Source organism: Rhipicephalus microplus, unplaced genomic scaffold (genome assembly GCF_043290135.1).
Source record: "Rhipicephalus microplus isolate Deutch F79 unplaced genomic scaffold, USDA_Rmic scaffold_17, whole genome shotgun sequence".
Lineage (NCBI taxonomy): Eukaryota > Metazoa > Arthropoda > Arachnida > Ixodida > Ixodidae > Rhipicephalus > Rhipicephalus microplus.
This window is the reverse complement of record NW_027464590.1, coordinates 12,413,829-12,439,917: the sequence shown is the minus strand read 5'-3', so window position 1 is coordinate 12,439,917 and position 26,089 is coordinate 12,413,829. Positions and strand designations below refer to the sequence as shown.

The window sequence follows — 26,089 nt, the reverse complement described above, 5'->3', positions numbered from 1 at the left end:
GCGGCTACGTCAGCTAGGTCCAAGCTTAGTCCTCGCGCTAAGTCCACTCCCTTAAACCGCTGGTTCAAGCAGCCATGTGTACTCTATCACTCGGAACCAGTGCCGCATCTACTCCAGAAGCTCTTGAGGCTCCTGGGGTACCTCAGGTTTTCTTGCCCGCTAACCAAACTATACCAAAGAGGAGCGCGTCCCACGCATAGAGGAACGCCTTACGCGAGTCGAAGCTTCGATTAATCACCTCTTCACTAGCTTCTCTGTCCAAGTCATAGTAGTAGAAATTACTCAAGCTATTCAAGCATAGATGCTCACTCAGTTTGAACCCAAGGCATCGCGTTCCCACTCCTGCTCGGTGAGCAGTGAGGGTGCAGCTCCACGGCGTCGTCGTAAGGTGGCTACCACCATCCCGCCGTCGGACAATCCGGCCTCCGTGCCCCTCCCTGCCCCTGCGGATGCCGGCGAAACATTGAGGACCAAATATAAAACCTAAGACAGTCACGATGGCTACCAACCGTACATCCCGTTCAAATATTGCGTCTAAATTCGAGATCATACAGTGGAACCCTGGAGGCTTCGGGAACAGGCGAAAGCGTTCACATATTTCCCTTTTCTTCAGCTCACTTGGCTCTCAGCCGGCCGTCTTGGCGCTCCAAGAATCTGGCCCTGCTCCATTCCTTTCTGGATACTGCTCCTATGCAGGCGGCACCACCACATGCCTCCTCGTATATAAAGATCACACGGCGATACAGATTGACCTCGATATGGATCTTCCTTACGACTACTGTATGATATCAGTGCTGTCTCAGTGGAGGGGCCAACCATCAATACATATCTTAAACGTGTACTGTCCTCCTTGCAATGCCTTGCGAGGGCTTGGTTTGCGCAGCTCTTACATCGGGCACTGCGTATAGCGGCCCGACAACCACTGGTGTTTGTCGGAACTTTTATGCCCCCAGCCTTCACTGGTGTTACCACTTCGAGAAGGCCCGGGGCAGAGAGCTCAAAGAGCTCATTTCCTCTCTGAGTCTCACGCTTCTTACCGATCCGGCACAACCCGCAGGTTCCGGCAACTCTGTCACGCAAGACACATGCCCCGACATCTCCCTCACCCGTCACATCCACGATGCTACATGGGAAAATTTTGGCGAAATAATAGGCAGTGATCATTTTTTTACCCCGCATTTCGTTCACACCGCGGCAGAAAATGCGGCGACACTGGTGCCATGCCCGTCTCCGTGATTGGACTCAGTTTAGAATGCAACCAATCCCCGCCATCCTCTCCTCGACCGAATATGCAGCGTGGGCATCATAGGCCCTCCATATGAAACAAGCGAACACTCGCACTCTTGCAACCTCTAATTCGACTCCTGCAATCGATTCACACCTCCTAAATTTTTGGCACGCTCGCCGCGGCTAATCTTAATTTGAAACTTCGCGCTTTAATTGACGTGCTCATTGCAAAGGCGGCCGCATACTCTGCAAACCTTTCCTATGATAACTGGGCAGACACCTATTCGAAGGCTGCAAACCAGATGAGCTCTAAGAACGCGTGACGACTTTTTGGAATACTTCTCGATCCCACCACCACCAGAGGAGAAAAGCAACGCCAGCTCCGCTGTCCCCTGCATGCCTTTCAGGCCCCTATGAATCAACTCTCGCGAGAACTTTGTGACCGCTACACCTGCCACACAATTGATCCCGCAGGCCCAGCATATACGTATTCCGGCGCCTCTAACACCGATCTCGACGCCCCATACACGCTTTCTGATTTACAATTTGCACTCATGAAAATGCAACGAAGCAAGGCCCCTGGACGCGACGGCATCACAGTATCGCTCCTTGCAAACCTTCCTGAACAAGCACACCTCTCGTTACTCCACCTTATAAATTCGATATGGGACGGCTCTAACCTTCCAACGGAATGGACCACATTGGTCGTGACATTCATACCCAAATCGGCAAAGTCCGTTAGTATCGAGGCACTGAGACCCATCTCGCTTACGTCTTGCGCAGGCAAACTCATGGAAACCATGGTTCACGAACGCCTTCCCGCCTACCTGGAGGCCAGGAGGAGCTTTGCCGACACGAAGTTTGGCTTTCGCCCGCATCTATCGGCCCAGGATGCCCTGTCCCAGCTTCAACACGATTTTATAGAGCCGACTACTATGCGCCATAACGATAAAATCATGCTCACTCTCAACCTCCGCGGGGCGTTCGACAACGTCGAACACAGCACTATACCCAAAAACCTGTCTACCACCAACTGCAGGCACAAGACTTTCAACTACATTCGCGCCTTTCTATCACATCGCACCGCCTTCATTCACCTCAATTCTACTGAACACGGCCTGTACTTATTAGGCACGCAGTGTACACCTGAAGGGGCAGTCCTGTCTTCTCTACTTTTTAACCTGGCGATGATTAACCTCGAATCTCTTCTAAGGGAGGTCGAGGGAATACAACACGCACTATATGCGGACGATATCACAGTCTGGACCAACACCGGCTTCTTAGCGCAAATCGAAGAACGCCTGCAAAAGGCTGCTTTTCTGTTGGACACCTACGCTGGTTCATGCGGTATGGAGTGCTCTCCAGCTAAATCGACTCTTCTTCCAGTCTCTCCGCTACCGCCGGCTTAAGTTTTTCTTCCGTCCGGGCCCGTCCCGTCAGTTTAAAATATTCGGATTCTTGGGCTTCACCTCACATGGTCCTTAGTTCTGAAGGGCACAGCAGCACGCCTCAGACGCACCAGCGAGCAGGTGAGCCGCATGATACGGCGGGTATCTACCAAGCGTGGTGGCCTCCGCGGGTCTCTGTGCCTCCGATTGACCCCCGCGTTTGTGACCAGTTGCATCCTCTACGCCTCTCCTTACCTTCGCCTGCGTCGTTGACACGAGCACCAGCTGGACGTCCTTCTTCGTTCAGTATATAAAAGCGCTGTGGACCTCCCTATTGCAACCACCTAAAGCCGATTCGCGGCTCTGGGGGTACACAACACCTTTGCAGAGATGCGCGAAGCTCATCGCGTTAACCAAATCAATCGACTGTCGCAGACGCCTTCAGGGCGCCGTCTTCTACACAGACTTGGTCTTAACCCGATATCTGACCAAGACCCTCTACAGCTGGTACCAAGAGCTCTGGCGTCAAAAGCTATGGGTCGAACCTCTACCGCGTAATGTGAACCCCGACCTCCATCCTGGCCCTAGACTATCACGCGCCGCGGCCCTTTATACGCGACACTCCGATCGTCCTGGTGTTTTCTACGTGGACGTCTCGGGTCCCTCCTCCTCGGGTCATTTCATGGCGGCCGTGATTACAGAGGGCAGACACGTCGATGGCCTCTCTTTTCGAGCAGACACAGTGACGCACGCTGAAGAGGTTGCCATAGCTTTGGCCCCCTCTCACCCTGCCTCACGCACCATCCTGACGGACTCGTGCTCGGCCTGTTCTCAGTACCTTCAGGGTTCCATTGCCCCGCTGGCGGCTCGCCTACTTCAGGCAGCCTCTTGGCGCTTTAACCCTCATCCCATTCGTATAGTCTGGACCCCAGGCCACTAGGGCCTGCCCGGCAACGAGGCGGCAAATGCCGCTGCCCACGCTTCTCCTATCAGGGCTGTTGCCCCTCCATGTCCCAAGACGGAATCTGTCAACACCAACCTAACGCGCGTTCGCGAAATTTTGGCTTATTACCGGGCTTCGTGCCGCCTCTACCCGTACCCCGCACGTGGTCTGGAGAAAGCGGACGAACGACTGCTACGCCGCCTGCAGACGAACACCCTTATCAGTCCTGCGGTCGCCAGGCACTTTTTGCAGGAAATCAACGGCACCTGCTCTACCTGTCATGACCTCGCCGACACATATCACGTCGTGGCATTGTGTTCAGTTAATCCCGTCCCTTTCTCATCCCCTTTCCCTATCCCAACTAGAGAGTCTTGGCAGGAGCACCTGCTTGGCTGCTCTATCTTGGCTGCGCAACGCTCCTTGGTGGAGCGTGCATGGGCAGCTTCCAGCTCCACTGGTATCCCGGAATAGGATCTGGCCACTCTAGCACGCTTATGCGCCACCTCGGCACTCTCTGGTAAACTTTTTCTGGAATAAATGTTTTTGCCACCACCACCATCACCATAGTGTTGTAAACAATAAGCTGCTTGTATTATACCAACGTTCAGTTGGCAAGTTTTCTGTACAACAGGAAAATCAAACTAGAAAATTTATCCTTTACCATAATGAAAAGCCAACGATAGTTGAAGCAACCAAGGGATTTTAAATTTTTCTAAGGACAACAGACTTGAATGAGCGACCTACAACTCTTATCGATACCTTATACCGCGCAAGACTGCCGCTCTGCGCGTTGACGTTGTGTGCGTGCGTGTGGGCTCCCAATATTTCTCTCTGTTTCTTTGCTCTTATTTCAATCCTCCCTTCCCCTCAAGGTACACTACCAGTTCTGCCAATCTGGTGAACGGCCCTTTCTTTCCTTGCTATATTTTTTTACCTTCTTTTAGATTTTTGCAGATATTGACAGTAAAACGTAATACTACTATAACTCATGATGCTCAGGGAACAACATTTTGAGCGCAATGCCGCCATGTTTCCAATAATATTCAGCACATTGGGTCGCGACATTTACTGAGAGGGTCGACCGAGAAGCGTGATGATATAGACGAAAAGAATGTTTTCTTTCAATTTATTAACAAAGCTATAAATACGTCTTTAAAAAATATTAAACTGCTTTCGTGTTATCAATCAAAGTATTAGGCAATAATTAAAACTTTGTCGGTTTATTTATGGAGCAGCACACCTATTTTATCCAATGCCTAAATAATTTTCAACACTTTCTACCATTTCTTTCGTCCCTACTCTTCCAGTTTTTGTCTTTGCTATATTACAACAATCTTTAGTGTTTTGCTTTCAGGTAGCTTCTGCTTGGTGAATAGCCCACGATTAGTAGGAGTAAGTGGCTTTGCATGCTGTTCTGAATACATACCTTCCTATGGGGGTCAAGTTGAGTATACCTTGGAAGAACTACTAAGAGCGTTTGAAGGATACATTTAAAGCTATGATCTATGCAACCAGGGATTTTTCAATTTGGTTCTTTATTCTGTATTTCAATCGCGAGTGAACAAGTCCCACTTGTCGGCTCGAGCCACCTAAAATTGAAGATAAAGAGTTCGTACGTTCTGACTAGATGATTCTTGATTTGGGAATTTGGGAAACAGTGACCTGAGTACCGCGCAGTGTTGCGTCCTTCTTGTACCTGTTGTCCATCTAAAAAAGTGTGCTGCTTAACCAGACAATATTTTCTCTCGGCACTATTTTTGTGCGTTCTCGATGTCCGTGAGCCTGGCGTCATTTCAGCTTTGAAGTGGAGTAGCGCTTTACCACGCTCATGAATAGGGAAGCCATTAACAGCTGGTTGCATGCAGCCGTCAACAGCTTCCCCGAGATGGCTAGATTCATAGGCGTCTGGACTGGTCCCCACCTACGCGTGCGTTATGTCACACACTCTCTGTATTTTTTTCTTTTCCTTTCTAGAACGTTTTAAAACTTTCAGCTTACTGGAGCTTGAAGTGATTAAAATCGAAATAATTTAGCCTAACCTACCTGTAGCTTACTGGCTACATTCACCTAATACACGAGGACAGCAGAATAAGCAGCGTACATATAAGACACCCTGACTCATATTCCATCAAAAGTTAAAATAATTATATATTTTACGAAAAACCCCTGATTTTGATTGTCAAGACAATACAGTCATGCTGCGTAATGCATAAAAATCTATATTTTTGCCTCAAAGGCGAAGAAACAATGAGTGTAGTAGCAATATCATTCAATGTCATACGACGAGAGACTAGCAGTTCATTCTTCAAGCAGAGAACCCGCTGCAGCACAGAAAGTGACCTTCTTTTGGTGTGTAGCTTCACTGGAAGCATCTTGGTGAGTAAAGCGTAGGCGCTAGCAAAAGCATCTATGCCCTGTAGCGCAGTGGTCTGACATTCACTTCGGCCAGGGGGCCGCACTCACGCAGTTCAGTCCCCTGCATGGGCCATTTCAGTGCCGAACGTCAAAGTGAGTCAAAGTGGGACTGTTCATAACTCATATATGGATCATTTCTCATAAAGAACAGCTTGTGCCAGAATTCCAACAGCATGTCCAAATGACTGTCTCGATGCCCCTTCTGAAATCCAGTTTTTATGTCATGGTCATGCTTCAGTACATAGTGATCACACGGGGTACCTCAAGAAAACAATTCTTTGGACAAATAATGCCTGCGTAGCTCATGAAAATTCTTCAGCCAGGCTAGCAATTGAGGAGACGCTGCTCTTGGACTATCGTGTTCAACTTTCGATTGGAAATCTCATGTAGTTTAAGCTTTTTGTAATAGAGCCGTAAGAGGTGACCGCTTTAATAGATGTCCCAGTAGAGAGTTTCTCCAGCCGTAGTTTACAGCGATGTCGAAACCATCTTCCCTTAGAAAAAAGCCAATTTTCGTGGCGTTACTAGTTTTTATGGCATATAAAACGTAATGATCGAACTTGTAGAAACAGAAATGTGTTCTCGGCCTCTGGCTAGCTACTTAGAGCAGATGCTGATCTTCTAAGAGCCTGCCAACGTCTGTCAAAACGTACGCCTTGAGTTCCGGTGTATGTAAGTGAAAAGAGTGCAAAACATCGCCATGATATCAGGATATGCTTGAATAGTTTAGCATTCCCGGCTATGTAAAAGCAACAGGATCCCAAAACTGCGATATGAGTACGAGGGATGCCTCAGTGGAGGGCTACGGAAATATCGAACAAAGGGTGTTCTTTATCGTGCTCTTTCATCGCAAGGTACACAGTCCTGTACCACTTTGCGTCTAAGCAAATGCGCCAGACGCTGCCGGGATCGAAATCGCGACCTTGGGGTCATCAGCCGAGCACCGTGACAACTCGTTCAATACCTCAGACAAGCAACGGGATCGATCTTGAGATATTTTTGTAGTGCCCGACAATAACTTCGCAGATCTTTCCGAGCGATGGTCGCACAAAGCTTCGGCTACGACAATGGGAAGTCGATGCTTTTATTTTAGGTTCTTCGCGCATTTTGAAAATGAATATGCTTCAAGAATTCTGATGATGTTGTATACCTTAGAAAATTCACCCTGTACAATTTGCGGTACACTCTCAGATATCAAGCAGAGCATGCAAAGAATGTTGGAAACTACAATCACGAGATGGGGATTATGATAGAGGATGCTTCGGGGTTCGCCGCAGTCTTGTGCGAATAATGAAGGAGCAGTGCTTCACATCAAGAGCGAACGCATGCAATGGCAAGAAATTGCTACAGGAATCATTGCTGACAGTTAACACCTTTATATTCACGTTTGCGTAACTCTACAAAATGCTAGAGTAAGAAAATACGGCCACTCCATTGAGTAAAGGGCATCTCTCACCATATCTTCGCATTTACAGCGCAGCACGCATAATGATATATAAGGCGTCACTGATAGCTTCCGAGCTAGCGTGCATGCCACGATCGCGACCGCACCCTGCCAATAAAAGTTCTCAGCTGCTCTTGCGACTCCCTTCCCCTGTAATTTGTTCATGTACCCTTCAAGATGGCTGAGGCGTTTCCCGTCTTCTGCAGCAACATTCCACAGTAAACATCGAACGCAGGATTATGTTTGCGCATTCGCTCCCTGTGCGGCAGAGCTGGGCTGATCAAATTTCATCTCTGCTTTCGCCACCTTTAATTACCCCGCTCACGCGTATTCCCCCGTGGGTGGAACTTACAATGCGCAGAAGACGTTATCTATGCGGGCTTTATAGGGAGCATCACTGCGACACTAACAGTGAAATCCCGTAGAGAGTGCCTATATAACTGCTATCACCCTCAGAAAACCGAGAATACCGGAAGAATCAAAGCGGAAAAGAAACTGGTGTGGTGAAAGTGGTTTTTCGAAAAAGAGTAGACTGCTCTGCAGCACGCACTCCCTTACGAAGCCGACATGAGGCCACCAAAGAAAGTGGCAATCTCGCCTCTGCTCGCTTGGCTGCTTGCTCGAGTCAAGTTTTCATGCTTCTTTCTTCAGCACCTTCCCATACACGAAGGAAGGTATAGTTGTTGCTGGTATACGTAGGAATATCCTGTGATGGTTCGTGAAATAGAAGTGGCAAAACAGAAGAAGGCAAATGGAGCACGTAATCAGAATATCCGATTTAGGCTGCAGCAACATTCGATGTGGAATCGCCGCGCATGGTACGGCGTTCATTGTAGCCGACTGATGTAGTAGCCACATTATCGGAGATGTTCTTAGAAGTTAATCATTCCCCTGAAAAGCGTCCACTAGTTCATCCATCAGCTTGCGTTTTTGCCAAGGTTATGTGATTTGCTCATGCCTGTTCAACTCTTTCAGTTGTGGGATAGGCCAGATTGAAAACAAAACGAAAAAGTAAAAAAAATATTTATATCACAGGTATTGTGGTTTTTGCAGAATATGAATCTTCTATTTCCTGATGTTTGTTTCCTCGGTCTCGGTGCGACAGATCCCGAGGCTGCCTTGCCTGTAAGCACTTATCGCAGGTGACAGGCGGTTCACCGACGCTTTCGTTGTGTTTGTCGTACCTAAAGGCACTTCAGTGTCGAAAGCAGCTAAATATGACAGATGCTACTGGTCTACAAAACTGCAAATAACGTTTACAAATTAACTTGCGTGGCCGACAGGTAAGTCACCTCGACCTTGTTGAATGGTGTTTATATTTTTTGAAGACATCATCAGTTTCATGTTGACATCATCGGTAGTTATCTTTACAAGTACGTTTTTCGCTATCACTGTAAAGAAGGTGAAGTTCCTAATATTGACAGACAGGTTATTTTCCACATATTATGCAGCAGACCGTACAGTAGAGGTAAGTTTCGAGGTCGCGTAGAGACCAAAGGCTGCACTAGATATGATCACACGCACTTTTGCAATAGCGAGAACAAGAAGCGGCTGTCAGCACACAAATTGAAAACGAGACAGAATTTTACAAACAGATCACTTTTTTTTTTCTTTTTTGAAGTGTGAGACATGAAAACATGAAGTCTTTTACAAACTTGAAACACACGAAAAACACTCAGACCTACATGGATGGGATGACAAATCTTAGAATGAGTCTCACTACATGCGGTGACAAACAAGCGCACATACGAGACAGATATGCGAGCGAATTTATCTCATTGTACAATATTAAAAATTGGTGTACGAAACGGAGATTCGCTTGTTTGACGTCAAGAAAAAGTATGACCTATCTCTTAGAAAAAAATATTCACAAAAACGTCCCACAGCTTGGCGACAACACTTCTGGTGGACTACTGAAACATATCAATAGGATGATTGCACGTCAGGAAGCAATAATGTTGATGAACGCCGTGAACACGCTAGTTTTGACAAGATTATTGAAACAGTGAGGCACTTTTCTGAAAAAAGATCTACCCTTGCCAGACTCTGGTGAAGTAAGCCGAAACAAATAACGGCGCCTGCAAGGTCATCCGGCCGTCAAGACTCCGTTATCTAGCTATAGTTGAAGCAAGGCAGGATATTTGGCGTGTGAAACCTTTTGAATACGATGAACACCCACAATACGCAATTCATCATCATCATCATCATCATCATCATCAGCCTGGCTACGTCCACTGCAGGACAAAGGCCTCTCCCATGTTCCGCCAGTTAACCCGGCCCTGTGCTTGCTGCTGCCAATTTATACCCGCAAGCTTCTTAATTTCATCTGCCCACCTAACCTTCTGTCTCCCCCTAACCCGCTTTCCTTCTCTGGGAATCCAGTTAAGTACTCTTAATGACCAGCGGTTATCCTGTTTACGCGCTAAATGCCCGGCCCATGTCCATTTCCTCTTCTTTATTTCAACTATGATATCCTTAACCCCCGTTTGTCCCCTAATCCACTCCCCTCTCTTCTTGTCTCTCAAGGTTACACCTACCATTTTTCTTTCAATTGCTCGCTGCGTCGTCCTCAATTTAAGTTGAACCCTCTTTGTTAGTCTCCAGGTTTCTGCTCCGTAGCTAAGTACCGGCAAGATACAGCTGTTATATACCTTCCTCTTAAGGGATAATGGCAATCTACCTGTCATAATTTAAGAGTGCTTGCCGAATGTTCTTTACCCCATTCTTATTCTTCTAGTTACTTCAATCTCGTGGTTAGGCTCTGCGGTTAATACCTGCCCTAAGTAGACATAGTCTTTTACAACTTCAAGTGCACTATTACCTGTCTCGAAGCGCTGTTCCTTTCCGAGGTTGTCGTACATTACTTTCGTTTTCTGTAGATTAATTTTAAGACCCACCTTTCTGCTCTCCCTGTGTAACTCCGTAATCATGAGTTGCAATTCGTCCCCTGAGTTACTCAGCAATGCAATGTCATTGGCGAAGCGCAGGTTACTAAGGTATTCTCCACTAACTCTTATTCCTAACTCTTCCCATTCTAGGCTTCTGAAAACCTCCTGTACCACGCGGTAAGTAGCATTGGTGAGATTGTGCTCCCTGCCTTACACCCTTCTTGATTGGTATTCTGTTGCTTTCTTTATGAAGCACTATGGTAGCAGTTGATCCCCTGTAGATTTCTTTCAGAATGTTTATATATACTTCATCTACGCCCTGATTCCGCAGTGTCTGCATGACGGCTGATATTTCTACTGAATCAAACGCCTTCTCGTAATCTATGAAGGCTATGTATAGTGGTTGGTTATACTCTGAGCATTTCTCTATTACCTGATTGATAGTATGAATGTGGTCAATTGTTGAGTAGCCTGTTCGAAATCCTGCTTGTTCCTTTGGTTGATTGAATTCTAACGTTTTCTTTACTCTGTTAGCAATTACCTTTGTAAATAGCTTGTACACTACATAGAGCAAGCTTATCGGCCTGTAATTCTTCAAGTCCCTGTCATCTCCTTTCTTATGTATTAAGATGATGTTAGGGTTCTTCCAAGACTGTGGTACCCTTCCCATCAGGAGACACCTCGTAAACAGGGTGGCTAGTTTTTCTAACACAATCTGTCCTCCATCTTTCAGTAGATCTGATGTTACCCGATCCTCACCAGCAGCTTTGCGTCTTTGCATGCTCTCCAAAGCTTTTCTGACTTCTTCTATCATTACTGGAGGGCTGTCGTCTGGGTTACTGCTAGTTCTTATAGTATTAAGGTCGTGGTTGTCTCGGCTACTGTACATATCTCTGTAAAACTCCTCCGCTATTTTAACTATCCTATACATATTGGTAGTTATTTTGCCTTCTTTGTCCCTTAGTGCATACATCCTACTTTTGCCTATCCCAAGTTTCCTCTTCACTGCTTTGAAGCTTCCTCCGTTTTTCAGAGCGTGTTCAATTCTCTCCCTGTTATACCTTCTTACATCGCATACTTTACGTCTATTAATCAACTTCGAAAGCTCTGCCAGTTCTATTTCGTCTGTTGTACTTGACACACAATACGCAATTAACACCAACTAATTTTTTCTTGAACCTAAGCTGCACGAAGGCCGCTTAGAGCTGAACTATATTTTCGGATATTGTGTTTACTTTCAAAAAAAGACACGTACGCATAGTTATACCACTCAAATAACACAATATTTGCCATCACACAATAAATGTAATGCCATTGTCTTTGGCAGAAACAGACGACAAAACTATGAACATTATTACAAACCCGAGGAGTGCCTGACCAAAAATTAGTGGCATAAGGGGGCTATTCGCTCCTTCTAATCACATCTATGAACATGGGCAATTGTTTATTTCTACTTGAAGCATTCCTACTGGTATACGCCTTCCCTGACCATACGTACACTCATTCCATTGCAGTGCTTCGAGCTTTGTTACGGTAATACAGCTTTTGTCGCACGCGGTTATGCAACTGTATGCTGCTGCTGAAAAAACAGACAGCGTATACTGCCACTTCTGCGATAGCCGATAGGCATTTGGTAGATGTGACACTGCTGTCCTACCCAGAAGGAACTCGCAGCATTTTCCTGTGTTCCTACTTCTGTGTCATTCAATTTTCCGTGACCTCTAAATATTGTAAGCACACAGACAAATAGTCCACTGCGCATTTGTTTAAACGACGAATTTATGAGTAAAATAAATAATATTATAAAGAATATTCTACGAGGCAACGGCTCGACGGCAAAAAAAGTAAAGCGGGCCGACTCAGGCACCAGAGAACAGGCCAAGGCAACGTCAACAGTGTGTTCGTGTTGTCCTCATCTGTTCTGTTGTGCTCATGTCTACATGCCTGCACTTCTGTTGTCATAAATGCTTGTCAATTATCTCAACTCCCTGCTGTTCTAAGTAGTATGAAAAAACAACACTTCCAATATACACTCGCAGACACTCGGCACTCATGACGAATGGCTTCATTTGCATCGTGTAAAGCGAAACATACACACGTTTTGCAGAGACTTTGTAGGTCCCAAAAAGAGGCTCAATTTTTACACGCGCTGCATCGCAATTCCGGCGTCAGATTATTTACGGGAAATTTTTACTACTTCCAGTGCTGTATACCTTTCTGCTCAATTGTTAAACACGTATACGACAACGCATAGGACAATGCACTGCGACAAACCGTGTATGAGCGAATCTGTGACACTTGCAGAGAAAATACGTTACAGTAACTCACCCACTAACAACACTGACATTTGGAAATCAAGGCACGTTGTTGCATAGTTTTACGGCACTGCTCGGAGAAGTAATAGCTTTCAAAACATGAAACCTCACAAGTGCTAAAAATGAGGAAGAAGGTACAAAGGTTGACACACGTAGCACAATCAGTAATCCAAGTTGTTATCTTTTTTCTCCATTTCTGCCTAAAGGCGTAATGACAAAACAACATGAAAAAAGGGGATGGTAGTCGCCCTTCACTTTTGTATAGGTTCATTTTAACAATTCACAAGAACAATCTCTAAGATGTCGTGTATAAAAAATCTGTACGTGAAACATCCGTGCAGTAATATTTTTTTCGCACTCAAGAAACAATAGTATGCAGTAGAAGAAATCTTTTATAAGTCGTCTATTAAAGCAATGGCAAATAATTGACAGTCGATCAATGCACAGCAACATGTTGTGACGAGATCATGGTGTGATGCCTTACTAACGCCATAAACAATCAATGGGCGATACCGTGGACCTTGAATAAGCGCATGTACTGCACGAGTTGTCGGCAACTCGAAGCCAGACGAGTTTCACGGTATATAAAAATAAGCCATTGAACCATTATGAGCTTTCCTATTGCAAACGGGAAGCTTTCACAATTCTTTTGAGGGTGCCTTTATCAGTACTGTGAATCGGGACGGGATATTTCAATGCACAATTGACGTAACACACACCTCGAAGGCACTATTAGTTCCCATTTTTGGGTACGGTGACGACCTTTGTGCAATTGGAGCGAATAAATTGGATTATCTGTATGCTCACTGTAAAAGTTTACGGAACGCAGACAGCGATACTCGTGAATCCACTTTAGAAATCACTGTCCAAAGCACTATTGTCTATTTGCTAAGAAGTGGCACGGTAAACGCACTCCGACGGCGCACCAGCACTAAACACAGTCGTGGAACGGCAAATGCTTCGTGAGTCGTCGCCTCAACTTGGCCATGTTGTCCGTGATGAGCTTGTTCTTTGGGTCTAGAGAGAAGGCCACTTGGTAGTGTAGAAAGGCTCCTTGGTAGTCACTCTGGAAACAAAAACGTGTAGCATAAAATCTGCTAAAAGAGCCTACACAAATAGTTTTGCCTTCAATAACCAGTCATTCAAGCACAAGCGGAGCAATGAAGTATCCCGTGTTAGCAAAGAAAATATTTATTCATGCATAATTAAACCAGTTGTTCAATGCTTTACTACATTTCGCAACACCAAAGCTAACTAACCTCCAAGTGCCTTATCACAGCAAGGTTTAGATGAGCGTGAGCGATATCAGGATCCAAACGAATTGCGACTTCGTAGCTCTGAAACAGAAAACAAATAGCACCTTCAGTGTTTCACCTGTTTTTATGTATGGTATTTTCATGAAACACAATCGATATAGGTCGTATAAATAAAACGAAATTGAGCAGATGCCTCTTAGCTATGCTTGCCCACACTCCCGTGGGAAAAGATTCATAAAAATTTGCTATTCTTTGAAAGTTATAGTTAATATTTTTAAAACATGCGAAGTGAAATTTTTTCAGCAGAATTTACACGCCTAAGGACACAATATATGTGCACATAGTGAAATGTGAACGTTATTGATTCTACCGTGAAAGGTGCGAGAACATGGAATGTCTGCATTTCAATAAAAAATCACTTATTGGAAACAAATAATTATCTAAGTAGTATTAGAGATATATACCGTGACATCGCGTGATGTTATGTCTTGCGAAATGTCATTCTTTTAAATAAAATAAATACGCACCATCATTTCACAAAACTCGGTGCGTTTGAAATGTGGTAAAAGGTAACAAAATATCAAATTTTATCAATATATGCCTCTGAAATAGAATGTGGCTTTATAATATTTTAGCTCATAATGCTACCATGTACGAACCCCTATATATACTTGCAAAATTTTGTCCAAAAATAGCATTACGAGCTATGGAAGAATGAACAGAAATAAAATAAAGACCTTAAGCAAGAGTTTGGGCTTTGCTTTGGCTTGCAGCAAATTATTATTCTGTCCAAGCTACTTCATCGCGTCAAAGACAGTGTACTCTAATAAAAGGGCGTGCCTTGTACAAACCTGGGCCGAAGTGCTGAGATCACCTAAGTCCTTCAGTATGTCACCATGGTCACTGTGTATTTTTGCACAAAGGGGATCATCAACATCGCACAGCTTCAAAGCCCTCAATATGTAGTTCAGTGCCTGAAACATTAGCGAGCATTCGAAAACATTGTGATCAATAATTTATCGATCAGAAACATCATTACAAGAATGTACAGAAGTTTGTGCATTCATCAATTGTATTCAGGACAGCTGAGGAAACATTCTCGGCAGACGAAGCAAGATGCTCTATAATTATCGGCCTTGGTCATGTCATAATAACAGCAAAAGCAACACACAGGTATGTACCCACGACAGTCATAAAACGTTAGAATAAATCGTGTTGGTCGAAAGAAAAGGTATGCTAGCGGAGCTGTTTAAAAGTAGGAGTAATAAGCACCGTAAAAGAAAAAAAAAGGCGCAACAGCATTATCTACTTTTCGTACGGCCGTTTGTCAAATTTGGGTTCAAGGTAAAGAGCCGCCGGTGGTAAACATTTCTGGCCTTCTCCCCTACGGCATCTATAATTATTATATAGTGGTTTGCGGATGGTAAACCCAACATATCAGTCAATCAATCATCATGATAAGCAATTAATATTTTTTTAAATATGGTATACGAATGGCATAGTGATTATTCAAAAGAGTGCAACTGCGTAAGACATGTACTTGTAAAAGAACACAATAAATTGTTTAGTATTCACAACGAGTTATTTATACTTTTGGTCCTTCTTACAGCATCTTGAAGAGTTGTAACGTTGTGGGAGAGCATCCGGCATGAAATATGTAAATAATTAAACGAATAATCAGTCGCCATCAACAAATTTGTATAAATCTGACATACAAAAATAGTGATTCACATCTCCAATTCGTGGCTAGAAATGAAACCTGGCTGCTCCATACACGAGTACACAGTTTATATACTTGCTAGGCACTTTGTCTTTCAATTTTAATGGCCTAGATACACATTGCTGCCTGAAGCAGATTTCCATTGAAAAACAATATTTTATATGTGCTCTAAATTCTCTTTACAAGCGTAAAAGGGTAAAGTGGAACCATGAAATGTTTGTAAGAAATCAAGTCACCTGAGGCATAGGCTAAGTGGCCAACAATGATACAAAATTTGCAGCATTACGCCCCGCTATTGCATTATGTAAAGTCTAAAAACATGAACGAGACCATTAATATTTTTTACATGAATACTAAGAGAATAATAAATAACGGCAATATCAAGCGTGATCACCCAAAATACACATTGATAGGCAGCTCAATTTTTATGCACAGTCGCATTATTCGTTTGCATACAAACAAAAATAAATGATGGATTTGTTCACGTAAGGTAAGGAATACCTCGACTGTGCGGTTTATGTGGTTGTACAAAATGGCAGCCATGTGCAAGGCTTCTCTGTCGGTGCTGTTGTGTTCCATCATGTGCAGTAGGAGGTCCTCCGCTGCTTGAAAACTTCGGAGTTGAATTAGGAGTTGAGCCTGAAAATGCAGTTAGAATAAAAATCAGTCAATTGTTTTCGACAGTATCTTCAATCTTGAACAATAGTCACATGGCCAAGCACAAATACAAAGACGCTCAGTCATAGAAAAACAGTCACTTTAGTAATATAAATGCAGCAGTGCCTTAACTGCTAATGTAGAATCACGCAACTTTCGCACAAATTTCACATCTCACGTTATATATTTCAAGATCGCATTGGCATCAACCTCAACACAGTCAAAATTATGCCCCCTTTACATTGCACACACTCCTGAACATTCATTTCATATTTTATTAAATGCGTTAATATTTCCTCTCAACATATACCTTTCGATAATGAAAGCTAATTTAAATGCATGCCGCATCTTCTGCTACTCTTACACCCCCTCAGATCGTGTTACATAACTAGCTTTCTAAAATAAATTTTACATAAAATTTCCACTACAAAACAGACGTTTTCACTTGGGCGTGTAATACCAGATGCATCAGCCGTCAAGGTCAGTCCACTTTGCTCAAAATATGCTTTACGTAAGAATATTGTGCTAGTCTTGCAGATATTTTATTTCTAAAGGGCAATGAACTTCCGCGTTTACTTGAAAACCCTGCTTAGATTTTCTTACAAGTAACCTACCTTACGGTAATTACCAAAAGGAAAGACAGAAGCTTTTATGTAAGTGATCCAGTAATAAATGCATAACACTAATGGTCTGTCACCTCTAGTTTGATGTTTCTCGCGTGTGAAAAAGACCAGCCCGTGCTGCCTAACGTTGCATTATACTAGGTGTTACAAATATTTGACTGGTGACTCAAAGTTCTCGTTGGCGTCCGTCATTCACATAGTGGACCTTGCTTTCACGGTTCTCCGGGAAACGCCTGTCAATATTCTCAAACAGTTGCCTTGCTTCATCCAGGCGGCCAGCACTGACGTAAAACACAGCGAGGTTGTGCATCACCCGTGGATCCGGCTCAACAGCGAGGGCCCTGTTCGTTAAAGGAGAGAGTTGAATGAAAGAAACTGGATCTGAGAAAATTAAGCCATTATGGCTATCTCTAGGGTAAAACTCACTAAGGTGCATGGGCGTACAGTTTGGGCATTTAAGCATTCAGGGAACGTTAAAATAAACTGCGAAGAAGCATTATGTAAGGAAGCCATTATTGGAACATGAACGCACCATGAAGCTATGCTATTCAGATATCCCACCCTCACAATAAGGGCCTAGCTAGTGGCCATCGACAATCGCGTACCTTGTTGAGAATGTTTGGCTCACGATTGTTCTGACAAGTGTCTAATGCAGCAGCTGTCTGTGCAGTGCTCGAAAACCGATACAATCTTTCTTCGCACAAAAAATCAGTCAAGGTCTTATTCAACTTTTTTGCATGGCAGTGGCCTCTTCAGTAGGCCTCAACACCTCTGCACTTTTTTAGTAGCGAAGCTCCTTAAGGCGTGGGCTGAGCGTCCCGTCGTAATCGTAAGTAGCCCCCTCTTGTTACTTCTTGAACCACCCGTAAGGGTGGTTCGTGTATACATATAACGAAATGCATATACGCTGAAAAATGCAAATGGTACGATACTACAGGATAATACTTGTGGTATGTTAAATAATAAAATAACAGTATATTCATTGAGTGAATGATGATGACTGGGGTGAAGCGTCCGTCAGTGCGTCCATGCTTCCTTCTATCCGTGAGTCCATACGCTCATACGTCCATCCATTCGTGCATCCGTCCATGCGTCCATTCGTTCTCTCATGCGTCCATCCGTGCGTCCATATGTGCATCTGTCCGTCCGTGCGTGCGTCCTTCTCTGCGTCCATCTGTCTCTGCTTCCGTCCGTCCCTGCATTCGTTCATCCGTCGATCTGTCCGTCTATGCGTCAAACAGAGAGGCAGACAGACAGACGACGGACGGACGCCGCCAGCAGATGATTCACGGTTCGTCGATCAAAACTATGACACGTGCAAAACGTAGCAGCTCACGCTCGAATACGGAACCCCGATGTGCGAGCGCGCGAGAAAATAGGAATGACGTCAGATGAAGACGTCGGCGATCGCGTGTTCATCGGCGGCGCCGTACGCTCGGGGGCGTGGTCCAGTAAAATGAAATCCGTTCTGGCACGCGGGCGCGTTCAGTAGGTTGCTGGATGGACGAGGCTGCAGAGCGGCATGCGCGTGGACAAGGCTCCAGAGCAGCATGCTCGAAGACGGAACCCTGATAGGTGAGCGCGCGAGGCAGAAGCGTGCCAAGAAGCTGCGCGGCGGTGCCCACAAGATCGCGACGTACGACAACCCACTCTCCATCATTCACCCCGTGGATATGCTATCTTTTTTTTTCGCGCGTGTAATTCTCTCTTCGCTTTCTTTTTCATCTTTCTTCCCCTTTCTCTTGGTGCAGGGCAGCAAACCGGATGCTCTAATTTCCGGTTGACCTCTCTGCCTTTCTCTGATTTTATTTTTTGTCTCTTGGCTCGCGATATTTTAAATCGATGCTCGCTTGTTTCAAAGCCCTCTCACGACTTGGCCTACCAAATTGAACATGTGAGAAAGTAAATATTTGAGACATTGGACGTGGTCTTGGTGCTTATGGGGCTATATTTATTATACCTATCCTGTATTAGAGACTGCCAGAAAATTTACTGATCCTATACTGTCTTTAGGTGACCCCTTATGTCATGTGGTTAAAAAATTTTTGCAACAGGGAAGCTCCTCAGTGAATGTAGTTTTATGCAGCAAGGTTGGCTGTAGGTATAATCTCGCTGCTTACTTCTTGTAGAGATTCTCGGCCTGGTTGTTGAGATTCATGCTCGGAAGGCTCTTAGCTGCGTTCAAGAGTGTCACAGTGTGGTTTTGTTGGATGTTGAGAGCTTGTTCGTACTTCACCATCGCCTCTTTGGTACGGCCTGTACAGAAAACGGTATATGATTACCTAAGAAATCACATGAAAAATAGTATGCCAGCAAGTGATCCAAGCTAAATTAGATACAAAAAATTAGGCAATAGGTGGTGTCACTGGCATAGGGCTATTATACACTCTGAAGAAAAAGCTGGGTCGGAAAAGCTATAACGACCAAAGCGCTGGCATCTTAGAACGTTGTCATTGTTGCCATTACGATACTTCAAACAAGCGTAAATATATCAGTTTAAACACTAAAATTCTCGCAGTATAGTCCATACACATCTGGGTAACGTATTTTAAACAAACCAAAATTAGGTAGTGTTTCTATCAACTAGTTTTACGGAAGATACAACGGCCATTTTTATACTTTCTGCACAGGGAAAGCAGCATTTGCAGTTTTGTTGACTAGATGGCCCCCAGCATCCTTCTACCGTATTAACATTTGGGAGCGTGGCTGTGCGGCATGCGGCCTATTCTGCCAGCTTGCTTGCACTTCGTGGTCCGTAATTTTTGTTTTCATGACTCGACAACTCGACTTCAGGTGACGCTCTCTTAGTGCGATGCGAAAAATAGCGACGAAAGAGAACAAAAATGCCAGGGGTTACAACAACAGGCAGTGGCATGTGGGATGCACACCACCCGAAAGCTGAGTACCGATACAGTTTAGTGGAACAAAAATATGGAACACGGTCCCCCTAGAGATTAAAACGGCACGTAATTTCAGCATGGCATGTAAATCATTTTTTCTGTGGAGTCAAGACATGTAAGCATGTGTGTGTGATTCGATTTTCATTGTATTTTTTTAATAAGTGCCTATGTATAGAAACTAGCTGCAAGCTAATAAGTATGCATATCTGCAAGAAAAAATGTATTACTGTGTTATCTGTATCACATGATTGTTTTTTTTATGTTGTTACCTCAGAGCTGACCTGTACACTTTTTTATGTTGCACATTGTATTGGACCGTCCACTAGCCACTTTAGGCTATCGGTCCAAATAATCCCTGTAATTGCATATATCTATTTATGAAAATAAAGCTTCATTGATTGATTGATTGATTGATTGATCGTTTCATCACAGCGGGTCAACATGCATGACAGCGATCGAAACTCTGAAGATTGTATCACGAAACGCTTGCCGCCCTCTTATTACGCTGTATTTTATACCTGGAAGCACAGATCGAAGCTAGAGAAACATTATTTGTTATTAGTGGCAGTGACATATTTTTAAGGTATAGCTGATTTTACTAAGGAAGAGTTTCCATGACCAATTGTAGCTCGACCTCTGGGCAGGGATCACGACTGCAGCAGCCGTCAACACGAACGCTGTCATTTATTCCGTCCGCATACATTTCACGTCATCCGCATACATGCGAGTTTTAACCCGCCTTAAGGCATGGAAATTTACACTCCTATATGGCCACCAAACATCACCATCGCTTACTTCTCTTACATAGCTTGGTAAATCACAGCCTATTGAAATATTCTTTTGTCGTTCTTCATTGCGCTTTTGGCCAAGCGGGCCCCTTGCACTCGTAAAATCCACATATCATCATAATAATCAAATTTAGGTGTTGTGTATCAGAAGAATTACTAGTCCCTTACCTACTGAAAAGGTTACTACGCAACAAATGTCAACATAGTACGAACTTGGACCTAATATTCAGAAGCAGAAGTCACTGTAAAATATGCCTCACCATGCGACTGAAGAAATGTGCCGTAGTTGTTCCGGGCGTCGGCATTTCGGCCATCGCTGCCTAACGCCATCTGGTGCAGCCTCTCAGCTTCGGCGAGGCCACCTCTGTCAGCCGCGAGGGCAGCAAGCGATGAGTAGGCTTCGCAGAAATCGGGGTCGAGCTCAACTGCGCGCTCTAACAGGGCCCTTGCGACATCCTTTTGGCCTTGCTTGCTGCACGTTGAAAATAAATGAATATTTCGTGAGCATTTGCACCCAGGTGAAGTCGACAACTGCTGTCAGGCCTGTGACTAATTTTCTGCAGAGTACAAGAGTGAACAGCAGACTTTAGCAAAACCTTTGTGTGACGTGGTTTTTGTGTATACGCATACCTTTTTTCTTTCCCGCACCATAACTTCACGCACATTTTTCCCCCTCTGCTTTACGTACTGTGCAGCACGGCAGGCTAGCGCACACTAGCTTACGTCAGTCTCCCTGACTTCTAATTAATTATGTCTCTATCTCTGCCAAAGATTTCATTTTTTCTTGTCCGAAGCAACGGCTTACTGTGCGATAGACTAATTTTGATGCAGACAACGAGCCAAACACGTGCAAACACGAACTGAAAAGAGCGCATGCATATTTTAACACGATAGTATTAAAGAGCTCATTTTACTGGAATTGCGGCTTTGGCTTCTGTGTCAGCTTTGGTGTTGGTGATGGCGATGCTGGTCGTGAGCAAAAATCATCATTTTGTGTGCGACCGAAAAATCGCGAAAGATAAAACGAAAGAAATAATAAAAAAACGTGGGTCAGAGTGGGGAACGACTAGGTTCGTTTGGGTCTGATTGAAGATTGAAATCGGGTTGTTTGCGTGGCTAGCGAATGTTTTACCACGCGACCACGTGTCTGCTTCTAAATGCACTGAAAATAACTTCACTTGTTCGCAAATGAAGTGAAAGTAGCTTTCATGCTTTACAAGCACAGGCGTTCGTTATGCAGGCTTCACAGTGCAACATGAAATATTGCACTAATAATGCGTAGTACAAGCACCCGTATCCAGCGGGCGTTAGAACATATGTCTTGTCTCGTCGCCTACAAGATCTAGGCTCATATCCTCAAGGGAGGTTGGCCACACTGTACCTTATAATAGAAATGTTTTATACAACGCCAGCTAAAAAGAGAGAAATTAGATAAGAACAATAATATTATTTCTTTAAAATAGTGAAAAAGTGCAGAAGAATGAGATAAACCAGGATGTACAAAACAAATTAGCAAGAATAAACAAGGGGGGAAAAGAATTCTGTATATCTGGCAGCACCACTATACTAGCAGCGATACTAGCAGCGTATCCTTCCGGTTGCCTAAATGAATTTATGTAGCGCTGGCAGAATACCACTGCGGCCCACACCCTACTGAGTGGCTCCAAACGATAAAAAGGTGTATGTATTATTTGTCATTGCGAGCATAACAATCGGTCTGTCAAGAATTATTCGGCACAGTGAGGCCAAGCGGCGGCATGTGAGAAGAAAGTCATCTATTGTTTCCGTTTCATTGCAAACTGCACATAGGTTAGTGAATGAAAATCTTGATTTGTGGAGATAACAATTTAACCAAAAAAGCCTGCAGCGAACGCTTGTCAGGGTCACCTCACATTGACGGGAACGGCATTTTGCGGTGTTCCATGTGAGGTGCAAGTGCCGAAATTCTTCAGATTGTATGAGCGATGTTTGGTTCATTTTCGAAATTAACAGGCGTTTGAATTGTTCGCAGTAATGAAAGAGAACTGTGGATCTGATAGTACCACCGGGAACTTTAAAGATGCCGCAGCGAGCGAGTCTGCAGTTTCATTTAGTGCGAATCTAGCATGCCCGGAGACCCAAAGAAACCGAACTTCTGGTAGAGTACACGGTACGAGAGACCAAAATATCTTGAGTAGAGGAGACTGCTAGGCGGACGTTAAATGTGTACAAACAGACAAAGTATCTGAAATAATAATAGCTTTTGATTGCGGAGAACTTAGTTTTCGAAGAGCCAGGAATTCTGCGAGATACATTGGTGTGAAGTCACGCAATCGGAGCGCCAACGACCAATTATGCTGATGAGATGAAATACCTACTCAAGCCTTCTGAAGATTTTGCGTTGCATCCGTTGTTAGGAACTTGACTGAGATGGTCTTGAAGAAGGCCCTCCAGAACATAGTTTGGAAAACTTTTCGCGTTTTTTTTGGAAAAATGTCATCGAAAATAAGTCAACTTGCATCGAGCATAGGGTTAGGGGAGTTGAATGCTGGAGGGAAACGTGAAGATTTGATAACAGAGACTCCACAAAAATGACTTGGGGTCTTTGCTACCGACATCAAAGGCGCTTAAAAAAAGACAATGGATATTTGATGAAGACTGTCTGTAAACAAGAGAGGAGGCATTCTATAGTTTTAAAAATGTTTGCACGGTAAGCTGTCGAAATCTTGCATCAAGTGCAATGATTCGAGCTTCCAAATAAAGCACGCTATTCGCAACACACCTAGGTAGCCCGAGCCACAGCCACAAAGCTTGCCTTTCTAGCAATAGAAGAGGTCTTAATTTGTACTCAGCACTTCCGGAAAACAGAACGCAACCAAACTCCAGAATAGGTGGTACGTAAAGTTTGTATATCATAAGTAACGTATCCCTGCGCATCCCTGATTTTTTAATGCAAAACTGGCGTAGGAATCCTAAGGCCCTTTCTGCTTTACGGGGGGAGGAGGAGGAGTAGGAATAAATGAGGAAGGACAGGGAGGTTAGGAATAAATGAGGAAGGACAGGGAGGATGGCTTCATGGTTTAAAGCCGGTACCCCACTACAAATTGAACACACGCTATTACGCGTGTTGCCTTTAGGACCACGTAGTGGGCTCATAAGAATATCGAGAAGGTTTCATGAACTAAGTGTTTGTTAGTACGCGTTAGGCACAGAAGATCGCTATCGCATTCAACTACAAAAGGCGAAGCTTCAGGGTCCCCTAATTTGTAAACTGTAAGTCGCGAAGATCGAAACGATTAGAGGAAGTCACACACACCGTCGGGTTGATAATGGTTTTTGCAACCCTACTGTTAACAATGGACGGTTTTTCGCCTTATGAACGTGGCTCTCTGCAACTTGGTTATGCGAATTTTCACTGCTTCACTTCTTTAGAGGTGAGGAAGTCACACGTGCCTGTATATATTGGCGAGGTTGAAATGAGCCCCTGCGTGGTTTGGGTTGACGTGCAAGGCGTACCGAAAGTGATGCTCAGATTCTTCAGCCGACGTCAACACAGTGCCCAAGTTATTGTGAGCGCTGGCGTGATCCGGCCACAATCTGCGCAATTCCGAAGGTTGAAAGATGTTTCATAACTTCTAACTACGTACTTACTTATTTACCCTCTGTAATGAACGCTTAACGTCTTCTAAAGGGCATGGGTAACCATACCAGCAACCATAACAGAACTAAATCCTGTTTTCCCATTCATTTGGGCCTCCACTGTAAAGGCAGCTTTGTGCAATAAATAAGAGACAGGAGATCGTATTTTTCAACACTTAGGTGGTTGGGCCCCCTCACCTCGATTGAATGCCCGCGCGATATTGTTTGAAAACCTAAACCCCTCGTTTGAGGGATCGAATGGTCTCATTTGAGGGCCGGGGCAATATTGGTGGCTTTTTGTTCAATGTTACTTGATGCCTGTCGACAAGGAGAGCAAGAAACACTTCATTCTTGAAAATAAAAAAATAAATAAATATGCATAAAAACGCATTAGGGCCAGATTTCTCCGTATAAGTACTATTGAACAATGATTCCAGTCACAAAAAAGAACTCACTCAATCGCCAGCTTGTAGTGCTTAACGGCCACGTCTATATTGCCTGTGTACTTCTGCAGATTTGCGTAATTGTAATGCATCTTTGCGTTTTCTGGAACGTCCCTTATGCCCGATCTGGAATAAACATAAAGCCTTGTTCGCAATATGTAAATATATTGAATACAAGAAAAAAACAAAATCACTTTCAATCTTCATCAACAATTCATAAAGAGGTAATGTAAAAGGGCCTTGAACTATAGGCAAAAACAACATGAATTTCACCTACTCAAACAAGGCCTCCCTGGATGCCCACACGCCGTTCCGGTTCCAGGTGCGTGCAGCAAAGAGCACCACCAGAATGACGCACAGGCTCGTAGTGCACCACCTTAGCAGTCTAGAGCACCGCACGTGAAGGCGACAATGTCCTTCCGCAACAAGTAGAGTCATGCCTATGCTATAATAGGGAGAAATACAGTGCAGTGAATTAACAGCGTTAAACATTTAACGGAAAAACACACGAAAACTCTCCAATTACTATGGTTTAATTAATAAACGCCAACATTGTTGTCACGTTTTTGTAAACTTTGGAAAATTAGAAACCCGTAATTATGTCCCTTAAAAACAGCTGCTTGCTTGACAAGCCACGCGCAGAGCAGAAAGTGAAAGCATAGAGAGCATTTAGTGTTAGAAAAAAATTAACCCCGTTTCTGTATGCTTCTCTGCAAATGTCGTCGAAAGACGATAGTCTTGCGTCTGGAAAGAGTGAGCAAAATGTTCATTTGATGCTCTGCGCGAGAAAAGCGGTGCATTGTATTCTGAAGTCGCTGCGTTAGAGTGCCTAGATCTGTGCAGCGAAGGTGAACGAGCGCATCAAGGCACGTAAGACACAAGCGCTATCTGGCAGTTATCTCCGAAAACAAAAAAATTGTATGCACCTGTCTGGGAGTCGATAAGGTAAAGAACGCAAAGTGACGGGGAGAATCCACCACCATGTCGTCTTAGCAATAACTTGCCTTTTTTGTGCATAGCGTTGTATTGTCAGCGCAGCGTGATAAGTGCTACGGTCTTGGAAAAACTTATGTATGCCTTCTCTAGTGTAAAGACAAATACCAAATATTGATGTCTTGCTATTGTTCCTCAGATATACGCAATAATTGCTTTTTTATTTGAAAATCGCACAAGTATGAACGCTGAAACTTGAGCAATATGGGCCGGCGCTGCAGACGGGTTTGGATTTTGAACGTTTCGGGAATCAATTCGCTGGACATACACCCAAATGAACAGAAAGACAGACCAAATTTTTTGCGTTGACGTACCCCAAGAATGACTACCATCTTTAAAGAACAGGTAACATGCATCCAGGGAATCAATGCAATGCGGAACAGCCACACAGAACTGCATAGATCGGCTAGATTGTATTTGAAATAAATGAAAACAATCATGTTTTAACATCGAGATCACTATATATTCAAA

The 26,089-nt window shown here is 44.1% G+C and overlaps 1 protein-coding gene across 1 annotated transcript; it reads right to left on the bottom strand.

Annotated features, from left to right (window-relative positions):
- Positions 1 to 11,674: 11,674 nt before the first annotated feature.
- On the bottom strand, positions 11,675 to 24,732 carry LOC119181534 (protein O-mannosyl-transferase TMTC1). Its single transcript, XM_075883458.1, has 9 exons — positions 24,638 to 24,732; positions 23,997 to 24,140; positions 20,825 to 21,036; positions 18,997 to 19,132; positions 17,073 to 17,217; positions 16,098 to 16,235; positions 14,728 to 14,850; positions 13,880 to 13,957; positions 11,675 to 13,686 (listed from the first exon to the last, which is right to left on the bottom strand). Exons 1-9 carry the CDS (start codon positions 24,715 to 24,717, stop codon positions 13,552 to 13,554), a joined length of 1,191 nt encoding a protein of 396 aa, XP_075739573.1. The 5' UTR covers positions 24,718 to 24,732; the 3' UTR covers positions 11,675 to 13,551.
- Positions 24,733 to 26,089: the final 1,357 nt, after the last annotated feature.

Coding starts and splice junctions, on each gene's coding strand:
- LOC119181534 (XM_075883458.1), bottom strand. CDS start 24,717: ATGCATTACAATTACGCAAATCTGCAGAAGTACACAGGCAATATAGAC. Junction 24,141..24,637: donor CACTACAAGCTGGCGATTGA/GTGAGTTCTTTT, acceptor GGAATTGCGCAG/ATTGTGGCCGGATCACGCCA. Junction 13,958..14,727: donor ATCTCAGCACTTCGGCCCAG/GTTTGTACAAGG, acceptor TTTCTGTTTCAG/AGCTACGAAGTCGCAATTCG.